The sequence below is a fragment of the Mauremys reevesii genome, linkage group 10 (genome assembly GCF_016161935.1).
Source record: "Mauremys reevesii isolate NIE-2019 linkage group 10, ASM1616193v1, whole genome shotgun sequence".
Taxonomy (NCBI): domain Eukaryota; kingdom Metazoa; phylum Chordata; order Testudines; family Geoemydidae; genus Mauremys; species Mauremys reevesii.
This window is the reverse complement of record NC_052632.1, coordinates 21365676-21386367: the sequence shown is the minus strand read 5'-3', so window position 1 is coordinate 21386367 and position 20692 is coordinate 21365676. Positions and strand designations below refer to the sequence as shown.

The following is a 20692-nucleotide window of genomic DNA, read 5'->3' as shown; positions in this document are numbered from 1 at the left end:
GACATTACAGATGTCAAGGCCTCTAACCAGGTTGGAAGAGGGTCTTCAGATGGGGAACTCTGAAACAAAAGACTTGGAAACTGTTAAAAGCACAGTCCCTAATGAACACGAACAGAGGTAATGTCTGCAAGGAAGCAGACTCAAACTCTGGCCCCAAGAAGTAAAAGTATTTGGAATGTGTTGGATCAGCCAAACTTCGAGGTATATGTTAATGTAAGACATATGCATGGAAGCCTTTTGTTATTTAACCGTCTTCTCTGAAATTATGTTCCTGTGGTTAACGACAATTTACTTTTGTTTTGAAGAAGCTGTAACAAGTCACTGTATTTACCTCTTGGTCACAGCACCTGAAAGGAAAACTCTTGAAGATGCCAAACCCAGTTGAACCTGCTGAGGACAAAAGGATGTTAAATAGAGGTACTGTACCCTGCAGATCAGGTCTGCAAGTGGGAGAATTGTGGGATTCCACCCCAGGGAGGTAAAGGCTTAAGACCTAAGACCTGGAGGAGGTGCACTCAAAGAGAGACTTAAGAGGGGTCACTGGTGTAGCTAACGCTGACCGTGACAGGAAGTTTTGCCACTAACTTCCATGAAGCCAAGACTGGACCCAGTGTCTGTAAAAGGCCCTCTGCTACCAAAAGACAAGGCCATATATTCCCGATTGTGTCTATTTAAAACAAAGAATACTCCTGCCTCCCTCCTCTTTTCCCCTCAAGTTGCCAGATAGCGCATCTGCAACTTGTTATACCAATGGATGCCCAATGGCACATTAGATATCCAAGAACATTACCTAATACATTTGAAGAGCACAGATATGATAATGAGTAGGTTTTGCTAGCTTAAACACAAAGCTAGACTCTTAATTAGCTAAGAAATTTGGACCCTTTAAAATTGTATTAATTATTCAGAATTTCATGAGTGAAGTTACAGGAAACTTAGAAACAAGGATTGCATACATTTTTGTGCATGCAACTTCTCCTCTGCTTTGTAAGTATATCTGTTGCAACTGGGTACACAAACTAGAGATGTGGTTACATACATGGCACTAAATATCTATGGTATTGGTAAATGTCCAATTTGTATCTGTAGCAATAATTAGAAATGCAAGGTAGGCATACAATTGCATACACAAAAAGCAGATTTTCAAAACTTTACAAAGTAATTGTTGCAGGTATGCCTGTCGCTTTAAGGGGAAAGTGGTGCAGCGTGTGACTAATTAGTCACCACCTCATCAGGCACAATGAGGGATAGCTGGCCTCTCTAAAGGCCAGCAGCAAAGCTTAATAAAGAGGAAAGGCTAGTAGTGAGCTTGCAAAGGCTCTGGCAGGAGCCAGAAAAGGCTGGAGAGAAGAAACCACAGGGAGTGAAAAGGCTCCTGCAGGAGTCCCTGAAGGACAGGATGGAGAAGGAATTGCAGGAGATAGTGAACGCTCCTGCAAGGGTTCCATGGAAGAAAGGTAAGAACAAAGATGAAAGACTGATTGAGAGTCCTGGATAACACAGTAGCAAGCCCAGATGGGCAAAAGGTTTTCTGTTTGTTTTTAGAGTGTATAAAGCTGTACAAAGTCCAAGGTGTGGGGAGAATGTTCTGTCTCATAACTCTGATGGAAAAAATAAAAGGCAAAGGCGGGAAGAGTGGGAGCTAGACCATACCTTCGTTGGGAAAGAACAGACCAGTGCCAGGAGAGGCTACTTGGGAGGTAGTGACCCCATGACAACAACCTTCCAAATGTAAACTTACAGTGTTGTGTTCCTGAGTCAATAGCACACAACTCGTATGCGTCTATTGCGATTCTAGAAAAGCTATAAGGAGCAGAAAGTAGACACACCGGAGCTATTCACTGAGATGATATCACAAAAAGAGGCTGGACAGGGCTAGATGAGCAGACATACCCTTACCCAACGGCAGAGTAGAACACCTCCTGTTAGGAGGCTCTTGTGTAGGAAGAATTAAAAAAGCATCTCTTCTAGTGCTTTTTCCAATACAGTTTTGATCTTTTCAAGTACGTGGTAGAAGCCTCATTGCTTGAAAGTGTTGGTACATTACTGGACAACAAAAATATTGAGAGAGGCTTGTCCATGCTCAGTTAGAATTCATTCCAATGGTCAACCTTTACATTAAATTATGTCTTTGGGGCATTTGTCCTATTTGAGTCTGTAAAACTGGCATTGAAGGGTTGCTAGGCAGTACTCCCAATGCCCTTCATCTCAAATCTACCATTTACATGTACAAAGATGTTTGTTTTTTCTAATTGCTAGCCCTGCTAATTTAACCTGGGATCTGAAAGTCAAGCTGTGTTCTGATGTATCACTAACAGCAACCCTAACCAAGTGAAGAGTATTATACAAACGTGTTCCTGTGCATCTTGAGGTAAAGATTTCTCAATTTTAACTTAATTATGCTTATTGTATCTCTAATGGCATTTATACATTTTGTTAAGATTTTCTGGCTCTTGTATTAACTCATACTCCCATCATGCTACTGGCTCTGTAATTCTAACCAAAGTAAATACCCTCCTTTTTTTAAAATGCCTTCCCTTCTCATTATTCCCTGTGCCATCAAGCTAATACTTTTGGGCTAGATGTATTGTATTTCACCATGCTTTGACAAAGTAGGAAGAAAGGGGAAGATAAGAAAAAACAGTTTTTGAACAGAACTGTCAAGTTGAAGGCATCTTACTGAGTTACTTATCATCTTAGTCTCACCCCTTTTCTCCCCTTCCCCTCTTTGGCAACAGTCCTACGACTGCATGGATGGACACCTATATCTGCAGAGGGCCCTTGGTTTGTAAATGACCCAGTTGAAGTTGGGCTTTAAAGTGCAGGACTGGGGCCTTACACTGTAAACTCTTTTGGGGAAGGTACTGTGTTTTTCTTGGTTTTCATGAGGTGCATTTTTACTTTTGAAAAAAAATATATATTTTTAAAAGCACAGGTAAACTTAATACCAATTGTTATTAAAATGCCAGTAGCACACATATCTGCCTTTGTTTTGAAAGCAATCTTCCTTTCTTAGCAGGTGTACTCTGCAAAATTAAAACAAAGCTTTTACTCAAATAAGGGTTACATATTTTTCTTGACTGCAAGACACATTTCCACATTCTATACACCTGAACACAAGTATTTGTGACTTTTGTGCTACATTCAATATGCCGATAGTTAGAAATTCCTAAAAATATGGCCTAGTTATACTTAAAATAAATCCAATAAAAACCCATCAATCAAGATTTTAATTCTGGCCTTTTGCTCCTTGAGTTAGATTACTGCAGAAGCAGCTCACTCTACTCTGCAGAAGCGGAAATGTCCTGTAATATTTAACAGTACCCTATCCATCTTATTTAGGAGCACAGTTGACTGTCTCTCCTTTGAGTCAGTCATAGAATCATAGAATATCAGGGCTGGAAGGGACCTCAGGAGGTCATCTAGTCCAACCCCTTGCTCAAAGCAGGACCAATCCCCAGACAGATTTCTGCCCCAGATCCCTGTTGTTTGCCAATGTCCTTGCTAAGGGGCAAGACCTGAGTCTACTGAAGTGAATGATGTCAGGGCTGTAATTGAGTTCAATGGCAACAGACTTGACCCAGTAGGATTTCTGACCCAAACTGTAAGAGTTAATGGATTAACAGTTTTAAGTAATTACCTACATTCACCATGGCCTGATGAAATACATCCTAGAATACTTAAGGAGCTGACTGAGGAGATATCTGAGCCATTGGCGATTATCTTTGAAAAGTCATGGAAGATGAGAGCGATTCCAGAGAAATGGAAAAAGTACAAATATAGTGCCATTTTATAAAAGGGAAATAAGGACAACCTGGGGAATTACAGACCAGTTAGCTTAACTTCAGTACCTGGAAAGATAATGTAGCAAATAATTAAGCAATCAATTTGCAAACATCTAGAAGATAATAAGGTGATAAGTAACAGTCAGCCTGGATTTTTCAAGAACAAACCATGTAAAACCAACCTAATAGCTTTCTTTGACAGGATAACAAGCCTTACAGACAGAGAAGAAAGCAGTAAATGTTGTATATCTTGACTTTAGTAAGGCTTCTGATACTGTCTCACATGACCTTCTCATAAATAAACTAGGGAAATACAACGGAGATGGAGTTACTATAAGGTGGGTGCATAACTGGCTGGAAAACTGTTCCCAGAGAGTAATAATCAGTAGTTCACTGATCAGTCAAGCTGAATGGCCATATCGAGTAGGGTTCTGCAGAGATCTGTTCTGGGTCCGGTTCTGTTCAATATCTTCATCAATGACTTACATCATGGCATAGAGAGTACACTTATAAAGTTTGAGGATGATACCAAGCTGGGAGAGGTTGCAAGTGCTTTAGAGGATAGGATTAAAATTCAAAATGATCTGGAGAAATGGTCTGAAGTAAATAGGATAAAACGTCAATAAGGACAAATGCACTGTACTCCACTTAAGAAGGAACAATCAGTTACACACATAGAATATGGGAAAGGACGGCCTAGGAAAAAGTTCTGTGGAAAGGGATTGGGGGCTCATAATTAAGGCTACAATTTTTTCACGGCGGTAGCAGAAGTCACAGAATCCGTGACTTCCAGCAACCTCCGTGACTTCAGACCCAGTGGTCAGGAGCTCATAAACTCATAGACTTTAAGGTCAGATTATAAGGGACCATTATGATCATCTAGTCTGACCTCCTGCACAACGCAGGCCACAGAATCTCACCCACCCACTTCTATAACAAACCCCTAGCCTATGTCTGAGTTATTGAAGTCCCCAAATTGCGGTTTGAAGACCTCAAGCTGCAGAGAACCCTCCAGCAAGTGACCCGTGCCCCATGCTGCAGAGGAAGGCGAAAAACCTCCAGGGCCTCTGCCAATCTGCCCTGGAGGAAAATTCCTTCCCGACCCCAAATATGGCGATCAGTTAAACCCTGAACATGTGGGCAAGACTCACCAGCCAACACCCAGGAAAGAATTCTCTGTAGTAACTCAGATCCCATCCCATCTAACATCCCATCACAGACCATTGGGCCTATTTACCTGCTGATAATCAAAGATCAATTGCCAAATTAATTGCCAAAATTAGCTATCCCATCATACCATCCCCTCCATAAATTTATCAAGCTTAGTCTTAAAGCCAGTTTTGTCTTTTGCCCCCACTACTCCCCTTGGAAGGCTGTTCCAGAACTTCACTCCTCTAATGGATAGAAACCTTCGTCTAATTTCAAGTCTAAACTTCCTAGTGTCCAGTTTATATCCATTTGTTCTTGTGTCCACATTGTTACTAAGCTTAAATAATTCCTCTCCCTCCCTAATATTAATCCCTCTGATATATTTATAAAGAGCAATCATATCCCCCCTCAACCTTCTTTTGGTTAGGCTAAACAAGCCACGCTCTTTCAGTCTCCTTTCATAAGACAGGTTTTCCATTCCTCGGATCATCCTAGTAGCCCGTCTCTGAACCTGTTCCCACAGAGCTCAGAGCGAGCCCCCACAGCTGCCCAGCCACTGCAACCAGTTTGGGGACCCCGAAGCCAAGCTCTCCATTTTCTCATAGATACCTGTAGTAAAAGTCATGGACAGGGTCATAGGCTTCCAGGAATTTTTCTTTATTGCCCATGACCTGTCTGTGACTTTTACTAAAAATATCCCTGACAAAATCTTAGCCTTAGTCATAGTGGATCACATGTTAAATATGAGACAACAGTGTAACACTCTTCAAAAAAAGCGAACATCATTCTGGGATGTATTAGCAGGAGTGCTGTAAACAAGAAACGAGAAGTAATTCTTCCACTCTACTCCATGCTGATTAAGTCTCAACTGGAGTATTGTGTCCAGTTCTGGGCACCACATTTCAGGAAAGATGTGGACAAACTGGAGAAAGTCCAGAGAAGAGCAACAAAAATGATCAAGGTCTAGAAAACATGACCTAATGAGGGAAGATTGAAAAAATGGGTTTGTTTAGTTTAGAGAAGACTGGGGGAGAGGGAGGGATGGGGGGGTGGACATAAGTTTTTAAGTACATAAAAGGTTGTTACAAGGAGGAGGGAGGTAAATTGTTCCCTTTAACCTATGAGGATAGGACAAGGAGCAACAGGCATAATTTGCTGAAAGGGCAGTTTAGGTTGGACATTAAGAAAAACTTCCTAATGGTTAGGATAGTTAAGCACTGTAATAAATTGCCTAGGGAGGTTGTGGAATCTCCATGATTGTCTAACCTGCTCTTAAAAATCTCCAAACACCAGTCGGATAATACCAGGTCTAGATAATACTTAGTCTTGCCATGAGTGCAGGGGATTGGACTAGATGACTTCTGGAGGTCCCTTCCAGTCCTACGATTCTATTTTAATAATTTTTATTCACCTTGGCTGCTTTGGTGGGCAGAGGGGCCACATTAATATACAACCATCAGCCTCTGACAAATCATCGAGTTAGACAGCAGCCAGAAGATTTAATCTACTTGCCAACAGTGCCTGAAGCTTGTGCAAAGTTGAGGGTACAAACTTATGGGACACTTTCCCAGTATTTTGAGGCCTGGGTTACACTTAAAAGCTTTGCTGACGTAGCTATGTTGGATTAGGAATGTGGAGAAAAAAAACATGACTCTAATCAACAACCTATGCCAGTAAAAGCCCTGGTGAAGATGCAGTTATACTGGCAAAAAAAATCCATGTTTGAGAAACTGATATACGCTATACAAGTAAAAGGATTCTTTTGCTGGTATAAGCTGGATCTCCACTTGGAGGGTTTGCTGGTATAGCTATATGCTACGAAGGATTAGAGGGTAAACAGGACTCATACGTATAGAAAAGTTTGAGGAATAAGAGACAGATTTCAGAATTCACAACCTAATGAGATGAATAGAAGAGTTTACACAAATATGAGAGCCCCCTTTTTCATGGGAAGCGTGGATGGGGGAAGCCTCTTGCAGCAAGACCACCGCAGTTCTACTGTGCATGGGGTGAAGCAGGATTTCAGCAGGCTATGCAAGGAAGCCACTACCCCAGCACCTGTTGAGCTCAGCTGCACTGGGACTCTCTGAACAGCACTATACAACAGGTATTTGGGGAGAGGGACAGGGGTTCCACTAGCCAACTCCCCTCCTTTACTCACAAGCAGAGTAAAGGCTACTCCTATCTTCATGAGTGGAGTAGGAGTACCAAGCATGAAACAGTTGGGGTTGGACAAGGGGCTGGAGGGGAGACATTATTTCCCATAACCCAGGACTAATTCTCAGTTCACAACTTGGCACTGTGTTATCTGTATGCTATGGTGGGGGGACAAGTTGTGGGCCACCAGGCTGTTCCCACCTCTCTTCTGTTTCAGACTGTCTGCAGACATATTTTAAATACAGCTTGTTCAGAAATTTTCCGCCAAATAATTCTATCAAAAATATAGCTCAACTGAAATCAGTGTTATGAAAATAGTTTGATTTTGATAAAAAAATGAGTGTTTCATTCTCTGAACGCAACAAAATGGCTAAACGCTGCTTAGACTTTTAAAAAAAATTGCCTTTGGGTAGAGGCCAGCTTGTAGTCAAAAGTATAAAATTGTCTATGGGGCTTTCGTTTAGCTTGTGTGTACATATTATGGTATTGTCTTACCAAACATTACATAAGGCTCGATTGGCACATTACAATGAGTAAGGGGCAGCATAGAATCGAGGTGCTTCAGCAGCAGAGCAATGACTGAATTATGACTTGGGCCCTGTCTAAACAACAAAAAAAGGTGCTGCTTTAAACAGTATTAGCTAAATCATTTGAGCAAATGTAGTTTGAAACATCTTATGCAGACAGTTTAACACCTTCTAAAATCACGTTAGTTACCCATGTTATAACCTTGGGGGAACCTAGGCTGCAATAGACTAGTAACATGAGTGAAGTCACCTCTGCTTTTTCCAACTGGGCTGTCTCTTCTGAGAGGTCCACCACAAAAATCTATCCCCCTGATTCTATCCTCACCTATGCAGAAGATACACTTTCCACCCCTAGGGGAATTCGGCACAAAAAATTAAAAATTCTGCGCACAATATTTTAAAATTCTGCATATTTTATTTCTCAAAATATTATTATGCTAATTTCAATTATTTTGGTAATTTCAAAATACCTGTTAGCAAATATGTCTGTAACAACACAGACAACAGAAAAGATCCAGGAAATGTTTTTTGACAAATAGATTCCTTACTAGGTATATTAATACAGACCTTGATGTATCTTTGTTGACAGTTATCTTCTGTTTCGGTGATATTAAACATTTCATTTAAACAAAGTCATTATACAAAAGTATGTTATACAAAAGTATTGTAATGACCTGGCTTAAGACGGCACTAGCATCCTTAAGGACTGTTTTGTGTCTGTCTGCCAGGTCTTGTCCAAGTTCAATCTTCTATGTGTATTGTAAGGTTTTTGAGTCACGCCACTGTTGCAGAAGGGGGTTTGGTGAGTTAGTGGTAGTTTAGTTGGAGGCTAGAGGTTGGTTAGCATGGGGAAGGGAAGCCCAGGGTAGAGTGTATGTATGTGTTTGTGTGGGTTGTGTTGTGTACATGGTTCACCAGCCAACACTCCTTCTCTGGAAGTCGTATGAATGCGCCCATGTAAGGTGGGGGTGCTGGGGAAGGGCTGCAGCAATAGGTGAAAGCGGAGGGGGGCGGGTTCAGGCTGAAAGGGAATATAAGAGGGCAGTGCCACTAGGGTCAGACACGCACAGAATGGAATTCAGGGTGAAGAGTGCTCATGTATATGCAGACATTACGTGTATACCTAACTAATACGTTTGAAACATGCAAAACCAGAAAAAGGAGGCATTTTGGTGGAAATCACAAATTGTGTGGGGAAAAAATAAAATTCTGCAGGGAACATTAATTCTGCACAAATACTGCATTGCACAGTGGCACAGAATTCCAGCAGCAGTAACTGTCCAACCTCTCCTGTTACCCATCTGTAAGATGTGGGGAATGATACTTCCTACCTCCTGATGAAGGAGCTGTGAGGTACATAAAATTATTAGAACCAGTCAGCAGAGGAGCTAAAATGGGAACTCATGGGCCATGCCTACGCTACAAAATTATGTTGACCTAATTTACGTCGTCATACAGTCACCGCAGTTATTTAATCAGTTGAGTGTGCGCACACTTGGCTCCTTGCGTCAGCGGTGCACACGCTCACCAGGAACGCTTGTCAATTGTATTGTCAGTGGGGGGCATTGTGGGACAGCTCTTGAAAGCCAGTAACAGTCAATATAAACAATGTGGTGTCCAAGATCAGCACAGTGCCAGTAAATTACATTCTAAGACTCTACCCCACCCAAGGAGGTGGCGTTATTAAAGTGGCGTAGAGAGGTACTTATGTCAGCAGCAGCCAAATTTTAAGTGAAGACACTTTCATAGATAGCTCAACATAAGCTGCCATGTGTTGACCTAACCGTGTAATGTAGATCAGGCCATGGTCTACAACTGTCTCTCAGGCCACGTCTATACTATGGGCACTAAACAGCAGAGCTATGGTGCAGTTGCTGTGCCACTGTAATCTCATAGTGTAGATGCAGACTACCGTGACACAAGGGTTTTTCTCACTGCTATAGGAACTCCACCTCTGAGCAATTGTAGGTAGGTCAACAGAAGCATTCTTCCATCAATCTAACTGCATCAACCAACAGTTAGGTTTGCATAGCGATGGTGCTCTGGGGCACAATAGCTATGTCAACTTGAGTTTTAAGTGTAGAGTAGGCTTCAGCCTAGTACTCAGTCTTTCCCTGAGATAACGGTCAAGTTGCTATCTGGAGTTAAGCGAGTCTAAGGAGAATGTATGGTATAGATGATTGCTGGGGGAAGCGATTATGCTCTATTCAGATTAGAACATTTGGATATTTTAGTAGCCGTCCTCTAACAAGCTCTGAGTATGAGCAAATGGCATTTTCCCAGTATATAATTAATCCAAATATGGCTACAGGACTCTACCAATGGGAAATTTCAAATTTCTGCAGCACATTCTGGCAGCACTAGAGCTCTTCAAAGAAACAGTTGTAAAAACAATACCACCACTAAAACTACCTATTTTCCGTAACCTCATTCTGAAAAAGAGCTGCACAATTTTTGCTAAAACTTAAAAAAAAAAAATCAGATGAAGGCAGAAAACAACAATGGAATATTTCAGCCCAAACTATTATAGTTTCACAACGCTTTCGGCAACTGAAGACAGGAGCTGGCTTAACTATAAGCATCACTATCAGCTAGGCCTATAATTAGGGCCTTACCAAATTCAGGATCCATTTTGGTAAATTTCACAGCAGCGGGGGGGGGGGGGTGTTAAAATTAATCAATTTCATATTTTCAGATATTTACATCTGAAATTTCATGGTGGTGTAACCCAAAAGGCAATCGGTGGGAGGGTCGCAAGGCTATTATTGGAAGGTTGTGGGATGCCACCCTTACTTTTGCCCTGCTGCTGGCAGGGATGCTGCCTTTAGATATGGACAGCCAGAGAGGAAGGCTGCTGGCCGGGTGCCCAGCTCTAAAGCCAGCACCACTGCCCACAGCAACGCAGAAGTGAAGGTCACAGGGTCTGGGGGCGGAGTGGTGGAGTCGTTTACATATATCTGGTTTTCCTGGCAGTCTCCTATCCTAGTGGGGAACTGACAGCTGGAGCTGCAGCATCTCCGTGCGGGGAGGTGACAGCTGGAGCCGCCGAGCTTCTGGCAGCCAGGGGAGATGCCAGAGATGGGTCTGCCTGCTACAGGAGCGGCCCCTGCAGGAGAAAAGAAAGTATCGTCCCTCCCCATCCCCAGCCGGGAGTAGCAGCTGGAACCCTGTGCAGGGTAGGAGAACCCTGTGCAGGGTAGGAGCACCTTGCTGCGTGCCAGATTTCACAGGGGAGATCAGATTTCACGGTCCGTGTTGCGTTTTTCACAGCTGTGAATTTGGTAGGGCCCTACCTATAATAATACAGTACCATAGGTGGGCATGGTGCTTAACAAAAGAAATCAACATTGTAAATCTCCTGTGGCAGACATGTTAATCTACGTGAGGCATTAAGGCCCTGATCCTGGAATGAGTTCTGCACAGGAAGACCTTTGCGCTTGCACAAAGCTTATTGCAGGCTCAGGGCTTAAAACAACAAGAAATAATAAGCCAAGAGTGAAAAAAGACAGAATGGGAAGCAGACAGTTACAACAGAGCAAGATCATGAGATATGTTTTCTCTTACATATATCACTTGCTAGTTCCTTTTTAATTTAATTTAACATAATAAAGTTGCAGACAATAGCCAGAGGAGAGGCTAGGGTGCTTTATATATAATTCTACAATTAAAGTGAACCACGTAATGATTTTGCATTTTTCTAAAACATGACTTTGGTATTCTTGTATTGCAAAAGGATATCATTCGTTGTGAGTGTTGTAAAACTAACAGGTATTAAAAAAATAAATTTTATATTACAAAGGCAGCATATTATGAACTGACTCTCCAGGCCATTATAATGGAAAGAATACTACAATATATTATTTTATGACTGTCAAAAGTAACCGCAGCCATACAATGCCCTTAGATCTCAGTAGCCCTGCATAGCAGCACAACAGGGAAAATGCTCAGTCTTCATTCCCTTTATATCTTGTAGGTTTTTAACCATCTGTTATTAAAAAGAGAGTTAGAAGACTGAGCAGGGTTTGAAATGATCTACTAGTCTGCCCACAGTTCTTTTATAATGAAAATGATACTTTATATCACTTAACCAAGAACTAGTTCAGGCCTGGAATGATGGCTGGTAAAGGTTATCACAAAACCTAGTAAGACACAATTCCTCTTCAAATAGTAAAATACGGATTAAATTAAACACTGCAGAAGCTGATCCCTCATTGAAATCAGTCACATCATAAACCAAATCAGTGACAATTATGTTTACATTAAAATGGGGGAAAGAGAGGCCAATGGATGGTAAATAAATCAACTCCAACTATAAATTACTAGGCTCTACCAAACTCTTTTGAATGTCTTATCCATTTTCACTTATATTACGGGAAGCTTTTGTAAAGGAATTAATATTTAATTTCTCATTGCCTCATAGTAACAGAAGACCAATTGTTCACCAACAGCGGATGGGGTATTTAAGAAGATTGTTCCAACTGAATTTTTCTTTTCATTGCAAATAGCCATACTATTAGCTATTTTATTCCTTGAACACAAAAAAAAAAAAAAACAGGGACATGTAGTTGATTGGTCTCCCTCCCTCTTTCATCTTCACAATGTCAGGTAGGCCCTCAACACCAGCTAGAGGTGACAAGTGCATCCTCAAATCCCAGCCCCCATCTGCTGCTGTGTTCTGGGAGTGTTAAACAGCAGATCGCCCCCCTTCCCCCAGTGGGAGCTAGGGGAATCGCTGCACGGGAAACAGACACCAAAGGACTGAATGGGTGGGTTATTCCCCCAGTCATTTTCTGTACTGGAGCATCTCAGTATGAAATTCCCAGCCCACCATGAGATCATAACTACCCACCACCATGCACCTAGTAATCACCTCGCCACTGCCCCAGCGATAATTACCCTCACGCTAGTACCCCCAGCTAATTACCCCATCCCACTGCCCCAGCGATAATTACCCCCACCCTTAATTATCCCCAGCTAATTACCCCACCCTTCATTACTCCCACCCCACTACCCCCAGCTAATTACCCCACCTCTCATTACCCCCATCCCACTGCCCCAGCTATAATTACCCAGCATCCTTAATTACCCCCAAGCCAAGCCCCGCCCAGCGATCCTGCCACCTCACCCGGCCCCGCACCGCCCTCACCGTGAAGGGGATGTCCCCGACGCTGCCCACCGAGTAGCAGTTGTCCCCGGGGTTGACGGCGCCGGTGAGCACCTGGTGCAGATGCATGGCGGCCCCGCAGACCTACAGGCTGCGGCGGGGCCAGCCGGCCTGGCTCCCCGCTCTCTGGGGCCGGCAGTGCGGCGCGGCGGCTGCCAGCACCGAGCAGGACCCGGATGGCTCCGCGTTCCCTCCCGCCCGCCGCACCGAACGGGAAGTCACCGGCCCGCGCGAGCCCAGCTCGCGCCCGAGAGAGTAGCCGAGGGTGATAGATGGGGCGCGCGAACCAGGTGAGCTGGCGCGCGCGCAGTGCACTCGCCTGTGGCGCACAGGGCCGCGGCGCGCGTGCGCGCTGGGTGGGGAGGGGGGAGCGGCAGCGTGCGTGGGAGCGCACCCCAGGTGTGTGTACGCGCGGCACTGCGTGCGGCGTGTGCACTGGGCCGCCTACTGGCCGTGTGCCCGGGATCTCCCCTCCTCAGCGGGGCGCGGACTGGGGCACGCACGCACCAGCCCTCAGGGGATGGAGCTGAGGCTCTGCTGGCCCCCGGGGCAGATACCGAACCAGGGACCGTAAACTAGGGCTGCAACGCGCCGTGGCAGAGTTAGGGAGCAACATCTGTGCAACCACTGGCTGAGAGGAGAAATTGAATGAGATACAGCCTGAGCTCCCCACCCCCACCCCAGTGTTCAAAACAGTAGGAAGTGGTGGTAGAATTTTTTTTTTTTTTGCAAACTATCAGAAGTGCTGAGTCCATTAAAAGGGAAAACTGCATGAGCCTGGAAGAAAAGTGAGACAATCCGCTGCAGAATTATTAAAAAAGGGCGATTTAACAAAGGGGCATGAGCTACAACCTCAAATGCACTGTGATGCCCTGTCCTGGGCAGAGCTTTGATTTGAGGTGCTTGTGGTCTCTTGTTTGTTTGCACTACTGTAAGTCATATACAGCTTGTGATGCCACTAAAATATATTGTGCATAGTGCCTTGGGGAATTTGCTTCCACCAGCTTCTCCCACAAGTGTATGCAGTCCTCTGGAAACTGAGCACCTGGGATGTGAGCTCTTGCACTGTCCCTTGGAATTTGTGCATTGGTACTTGTTTGTGCTGAACCCTTGGGGTGGGAATACCTACAGAGTGCATGGAAAAACTGAGCATCAGCTTCAGATTGCCAATACTTATGTGCAGCATGCATTTAATCCTTGAGCGGTTTAATTGTAACTAGCTATTATTGACCTCAAGAATGGGGCCAGTGATAGTAGGAAAGGTTGTCATTGCTTTCTGTGTCAGTGACAAACATATAAAATGGTGTAGCTATAGCAGGGGATAGAGGGATCCATGATTCACTTTTAAGTACTCAAACTGTATAGCTCTATTAACTGGAACGAGAGAGGAAAGTGGTGTTTTGGGGTGGCATTTTTTCGAGTATCGGGGGAATCAGCTTATATTAAACAAGGAAGAATTTTTTTGCATTAATTTTAGCAAGGTATAGGAGACAAAAATTCCACTGGTACCTTAGGCTCTTGTAGGTCTGTTTCTATTCAGTGTATTTGTAATGACTCAGAGGATGGGCTTGTTTACAAAAGACTTTGCAGAGTAAAGTAGTCAATGTTGAAACACCCTGAAGAACGTGAAAAATGCTGCGTCTTAGAAGAAGAAAAATAACCACTGAAGATCTATAAACTGTTTAGGGGAATAACCATTGCATAATCCCCCGAGATTTAAGAAAACACTGTAAGGTTGTCTTTACACTGAACAAAAATAGATCTGCACTACACAGCCAGTACAACTCCACTGTTGATAGCAACAGTGGGACCTGTAGTGTAGTCACGACTCAGGCATTTTTTGCCACCATGTTATTGTCCAATCCTGAGGTGCTTATAAAATGTCTATTTAAGTAAATGTGTGTTTTTCCTGAGTAAGGACTTCAGGATTGCACCCTTGCACTTTGTTGCGTCTTCTAAAGAGATTTTATTTGCCCTAATTGAACATATAACCTTAATCATGTTTATACAGATAAATCAAGCTCATGTTTCCAGTGACTTACCAGCCAAGCAAATTCAGATTGAAAAACATTGTCATTAATCACTCTTGGCACTTCAAGTGCTCAGGACCCAAGTCTACTGCTAGTGAAGTCAAGGGACGTTTTGTCAGATTTCAAAGGAAACTGGATCATGCCCTTATCTATGCTGGATAAATTTGATGTGATAGCATGCTAGGAGAGCCAAAGAGTAGTTATCCAAATGTAAAATTGCTACCACTGGTGCACAGATGAGTCTATCACTGTTGTATTGCATTTCCTCTGATCAAGACTCTTTTCCCACTGTATAGATGCCATTATAATTGATGTACTTTATTTTATTTTAGGTAAGTGCTAAAATAAATGAGATATTTGGGGCCAGATTCTCAGGTAGTGTTACCTGGTGCTTCTACATGGAAGTCAATGGAACTGTCATCTGACACCAGCTGAGGATCTGACCCTTGAATGGATAATTACCACATTTAGCCATGGCATTAAGTGGAATTGTATTTAAACAGTGTAACCTAAAGAACACTAGAAATTCAGTAAAACCAGAAGTTGCGGCTTTTGATGGAAAACATCCTTCAATTTAAGAGGGCACCTCCAGAGTTAGTCATACCATCCTATACAATTGGATGCAATTAGTGAGAATTTTGGTTTGGAGCCCAGTCTTCTATTATTTATTATACTAAGACTGCAAGTAATTCTTGCTTGCAAGCCAAATGTGAGATAGACATCAGGATAGTAGGCTAGATGGACCTTTGGTCTCACCCACTGTGGCCTCTTTATGTAACTTTTGCTTCATCTTCTCTCAATGTTTTATTGGCCAACTTGGTGAGAAATACTCTTCAGAATGTTTGATCTTTTGGAAGTTTTCACATACCCTTTTTTAGATGACATCTTGTTGAAAGGCACTTTGTGTTTTTTTTTTTGTTTTTTGTTTTTTTAATTCTGGTTCCTGACCCTCCCTCACCTTTCTAAAGAAGCTTCTATTATCTCAAACATCAAGGTAAAATAAGCCTTACTCCAGAATCTCTTTGAATCTTTGCGTTCCTGGGAGCTTTACTCTGTAATTTCTGCCGTATACAAGATTTTGATAGATGATTCAAAACTACCCTCCACCAAGTTGCATAATGATAAGGCTGAAATAATCCACAAAATATGTCCTGCCAGATTGAAAAGATAACTAGTGCTTTCTCTAAAACAATCCAAAGAGACAAAAGCACTAGGCTTTCAGTTAGTTTAAGGCATTTCTTTTCTGGAATCTTGATTTGAGGCTGTTTGTTCAGATCAGTCCTTTTTAGACTTGATAAACTAGATGAGGTCAATCACAGATGGGAGTATAGTGCTATTTTCAGCTAGGTTACCTTGCAGTAAAACAAAAGTGCATGTAGCTGTGGAAGACTACAGAGGTGATCAGTTTCTTCTGTGAACAAGAAATCTTTTGCAAATATCTAGGGACTGAAACGTTCAGATCCTGACTGAAAAACAGTCTCTTTTGGCTAGTATTCTGCCACTAGCCTAAACTCTGAGCAGTGTCCTTTGCCACTCCACTGCTGGCAATTTATATATAGTAACCCAAGTGATTGTTTTGCACTTCTAAGTTACAATAAAACATCTAAATAATGCATACTTGCATCTTTGCAAAGATCTTTATTCTTCACAACTTGATCAATTTCTCTCCCACTCTTTAATCAGCTCTAGTATAGTCTACTCATTGTGTAACAGCTTCTCTGCCTTGTGCCATTCCTATCAATGGTACAAAGTGAGTGGAAACTGCCAGGAAGATCCCTGCAGGGGCGTGTCATCCTTTGGCACAGTGTCAACTCTCCACTTCCCACCTTGCAGCTCCTGGAGTTGAAGGAAAGGGACTGGAGTATGATGCACTCTGGCAGTGCCCAGCTGACAAATGTCCCTAAGGTTCCAGTTAGTTCAAGTTAGAGCAGCCCCCGAGTTTATCGTCTTAATGTTCCTGGGAATAATGGGTATTGCTGTCCACTCCTAAACAAAAATCTCTGAGACGTCATTAATCTAATTATGGCTCCCAAACATCATCTTTCTTTATTAAGAAAGAATACACAAGCCCAAGTATCTCTGTCTGTGTTATAAATAGTTTTTTAACCCGAATATCCTAAGAATATCTATGCTTAATACTTTTGGAAATCTGGAAGGGGTTGATTCTGGTCAATCTCTGTAAGTGGCCTTCTGTTGTGCCTGTTTGTGTTTTGCAGGATTTATCTTTAATCTTGTAGAATCCTGGGCTAATTATCAGTTGGAAGAAAAAAGAACCATAGCCGAGAGTTAAAATCCTATTTGGGAAGAAACCAAAATATACTTCGGAGTCTTCAGCACTGCATTGAGTTTTACCATTCTTCAAAGGCTTATGTAAGGGTTAGGGTGACTTATAGTACTGTACTCTGAACTATACTAGAAATATAGTGAATGTGTCTCTCTGGAATGTTTAGCTTCTTTAGGAGGTCCATCTAGATTGTTAACTGCTCTGTATCTTCAACTGTAAATAAAATGTTCTCTTCTCCTCACTCCATCTCACCCTTCTAGCACAGTTTAAATGCTTTTACATTCCTGTCCTTCACTGAACAGTCAAGTTCCAGTCTTGCAGTCTGGATTAAGACTATTTTAACTGAAATAAATAAGATTTCTTGCATGAGTAAATATTAATTACCCGAGTAAAGGTAGCAGCAAAATTTGGCCTAACTCTGCTGTTATTGAAGTCAAGCTCATATTTAAAGGAAAACCATTTGTCAGTTGATTTTGATAGGAACAGAGGGCTATGTTGAGTGCTTTTGAAAATCCTTCCCTTAGTCAATGAATGACCAATTATTATTCCGCTACTTTCCAATAGTAGTTTCCAAGAGTGTATTGTTACAATTCCCAATCAAACTCCTCTTTTTTTTTTTTTTGAGTTACTTGTCCAGTGTTGCTTATCTTTTATCAGGATGTCAGAGGATAACATCTATTTCTTCCCTAGAAGTGAGAGAAGACTATCGGCACTTTTGCTGCTGCTATTGATTATTAGTGACCTTTCCTCTGGAACTCCACTTAATCCCCAAAACATTTATTTTTAAAAATGTAGAACTTACTTTGTTAACCATGAAAGTATTCTGTCCCATCATGCATTCAAATGACAGCAGCATTCACTGTCCTTGTCTACAGTAAATCACTAGTCTTGAGCTTCTGGGAAGTATCCCTTAAACAGAAGCTTTCACAAAGAGAGCAATCTTCACTACAGTAAGAAGACAGTTAAGCAGTGACAGGTTTTTCCATAACCTGCTTAGAAAAAAAATCTACAAAATATGGACACATTCTTTAGCAAATATGTATTTAATTGAAGTATTATACTACGGTTTTCCTTTCCCTATAAAAATAGAATATACCTATGTTCTAAAATGTGTAGATCTTATGTTAAAGAGGTAAATGACACACTGCTTAGAATTCTTTCGGTTTGTTGTGGTTCAAAACTCTTCCAAGATATTGTCATGTTTTAAATTATTCACAAGTGTTCTGGGCCAAATTCATTACTGCAGTTACCCAACTGAATTAAATGAAGATACACCAGAAATTCTTAGTCATTTATCTCTAAAGGTGCAGGGAATGAGACAAAAATTGACTTCAGTGGTGTTCTGCTAATTAATTATTATTTGCATTGCGGTAGAATCCAGGAGCCCATTGTGCAAGAGTGTACAAACACAGAACAAAAGATGGCCATCACAACAACCTTTTAAGGTTATTTTATAATTGCTCTATGTTGCCAATGTTCTCTCTTCACCAAGGAAGACCCAGTCTCTGATCTTAGGAGGATACACACCTGCAGAGACAATTATTTCTTTCACATTCCTGAAAACTTTGCTGTTCAGGTTATTTCCTACCTTTCATGAGCGTGTGGTGTGTAGTGTTTTTGTTTGTTTTTGTTTTTTTTCTCCAATATTCTGTTCAGTGTATTGGGTGAAATACTTCTGATCACTTGAAACAAATGTAGTATAATGTAAGCAGCCTTAGATGTTTGTTTCCTCATTTCAAAACAAGAAAGGTAATTTGAAAAATATATTGGGTTTTGATGTCATGCTCACCTCTTACAGGCAGATACTTATGAACAACAACATCTTTTTTTATTAAATAAGATGAATGGGAATATTGGCAAACATGAGATCTGTATTAAAAACAAAGGAATCTGGGTGGGTGTTCATCCTTATCTCACCCTCTTTTATAACAGTTAACATCACTGAAGGATGGTGTGGGTGCTTAGATCTTTAGCACTAACTCTAAAAGGATTTAAGGCACTTAATCCAAAGAATGTTTGCATAATGTGCTTTAATTACTATTTCATTTACAAAAGTGTTTTCCCTACTGTTGTGTGCAGTTAAGGAGGGCCCTGTAGGTTGCCACCAGTGCCACTTGTTTTCTCCACACATCAACCTCACTATAGAACTTGAGGTTTTCATTTTCCTGGGCAGAAAATGATATTCCTTCATTCTCAGAAATGCACATGGAGCATCTAACCACTAGGTCACTCCACAACTGAGTGTTTTCAAAGAATGACATCACTAATTAGAATGCAGTGATGTAACCATGTCAGTCCCAAGATATTAGAGAGATGAGGTGGGTGAAGTAATGTCTTTTGGCTGGATCAACTTCTGTCTCTCTCACCAACAGAAGTTGGTCCAGCCAAAGACCTCTTGTCTCTCTCCTATCATTTACTAACATTTAGTGATCTTTAGTAATTCCCCAGCTGTAACTATAGCTGGGTGGTAAGAGAGCAAGGCCAAAGTAAACCTAATTCTGGAATCTTAGTGTTATGCAGCAAGACCTTGGACCTTGCTGGGACTAGTTAATTTTTAATACTATGGTACTGCCTGGGTTGATCCTGTGTTCTTTCTCTGGATTGAATGCTTGTGTTGCATGTAAGTGTAGTGAAACTGAAAGAATGTGCACTTTCAAATGCACATTTTAAGAGAGCCCATGTGCAACAGGAAGAGCCACTGTTTTAATACCAACGTTCATTTTATTTCCCTGTGTCTAACCACAAATGGAAGAATCCTACTTGTTGGGAGCACTGTTCATCTGTGGATCTCATCTCATCTTATCCAACTTTGTCAAGCACTTTGAACCTGGAAATACATGCATGTGATGGTGTGACTGTATAAGTGAAGGGATTTGGAGTAAAATTGCTTTCATGTTTTTCTTGGCTGACTAGTCTAAATTATGACTTAATGGAATTTGTATGAAAATAGTAATAATTCACTGACAAATGAATCTCTCTCCATATAATTTAATTTTAAATGGGACTCTGTGTCTTGGAGACATTAGACGTACAGGAGGAAATGTTTCAAGAATAGACCCTAAAAAGATCTTTTTAAAAGAAATACTGAATGTATGTTTTTAAAAAGGGTAAAATGAAACCATCTTATCATGCCGTAATAAGGATTTAAATTCTATATCTCCGAAAGGCAGGCCTCTTCTGTCCTTAGGAGATAAAGAAAGCTGTTACAAAGGTTTATTTATAGCTTAGGCTTATGTCCAAGAACTAAAGGATACCAGAAGGAGCCTCCTTGTCATCAACTTACTATGACAGCGTTTTCAGGCCTAGGCTAGATGTTCAATCCTGATACACTTATAGGGCTAACTGTAGCAACACTGTAGTGATGGTTGAGGAAGCAGTTGCATTACAAGCCCTTATTTTCAGAGACTTATAACATGCCAGAGACTTGGGGCTAATATTTCAGCTGAGAACAAACACTAGAAAGGTAAAATTGATGAATAAACTTGTTTTTGCTTTTCAGATAACTCTAAAATTGCTTTTGTTCTAAAACTTTGTTTGCCGTAGAATTGTTAGATTCTGATTTCATTTGCACTGGTGTAAATGTGGAATATCTCCAT

General features: G+C 41.6%; 1 protein-coding gene and 1 long non-coding RNA gene across 6 annotated transcripts in view; one reads left to right on the top strand and one right to left on the bottom strand.

Annotated features, from left to right (window-relative positions):
* The window catches only part of DMXL2 (Dmx like 2), a 104908-nt gene extending 91938 nt beyond the window's left edge, over positions 1-12970 (bottom strand). For all 4 annotated transcript variants that reach the window (XR_005585608.1, XM_039492317.1, XM_039492318.1 and 1 more), the window contains exon 1: positions 12765-12970. Coding sequence is in view for 3 of the 4 variants with exons in the window: in XM_039492317.1 (XP_039348251.1) it covers positions 12765-12851 (87 nt within the window). In the remaining variant the exon portion in view is untranslated. The remainder of the gene's footprint in view (positions 1-12764) is intronic.
* LOC120373633 lies at positions 1330-19993 on the top strand. 2 transcript variants are annotated; one of them, XR_005585609.1, is made up of 3 exons: positions 1330-1457; positions 2260-2371; positions 17029-19993. It is a non-coding gene; the product is annotated as an uncharacterized LOC120373633 (long non-coding RNA). The 2 variants fall into 2 exon arrangements; XR_005585610.1 differs by lacking the exons at positions 1330-1457; positions 2260-2371 and adding an exon at positions 12949-13072.
* Positions 19994-20692: the final 699 nt, after the last annotated feature.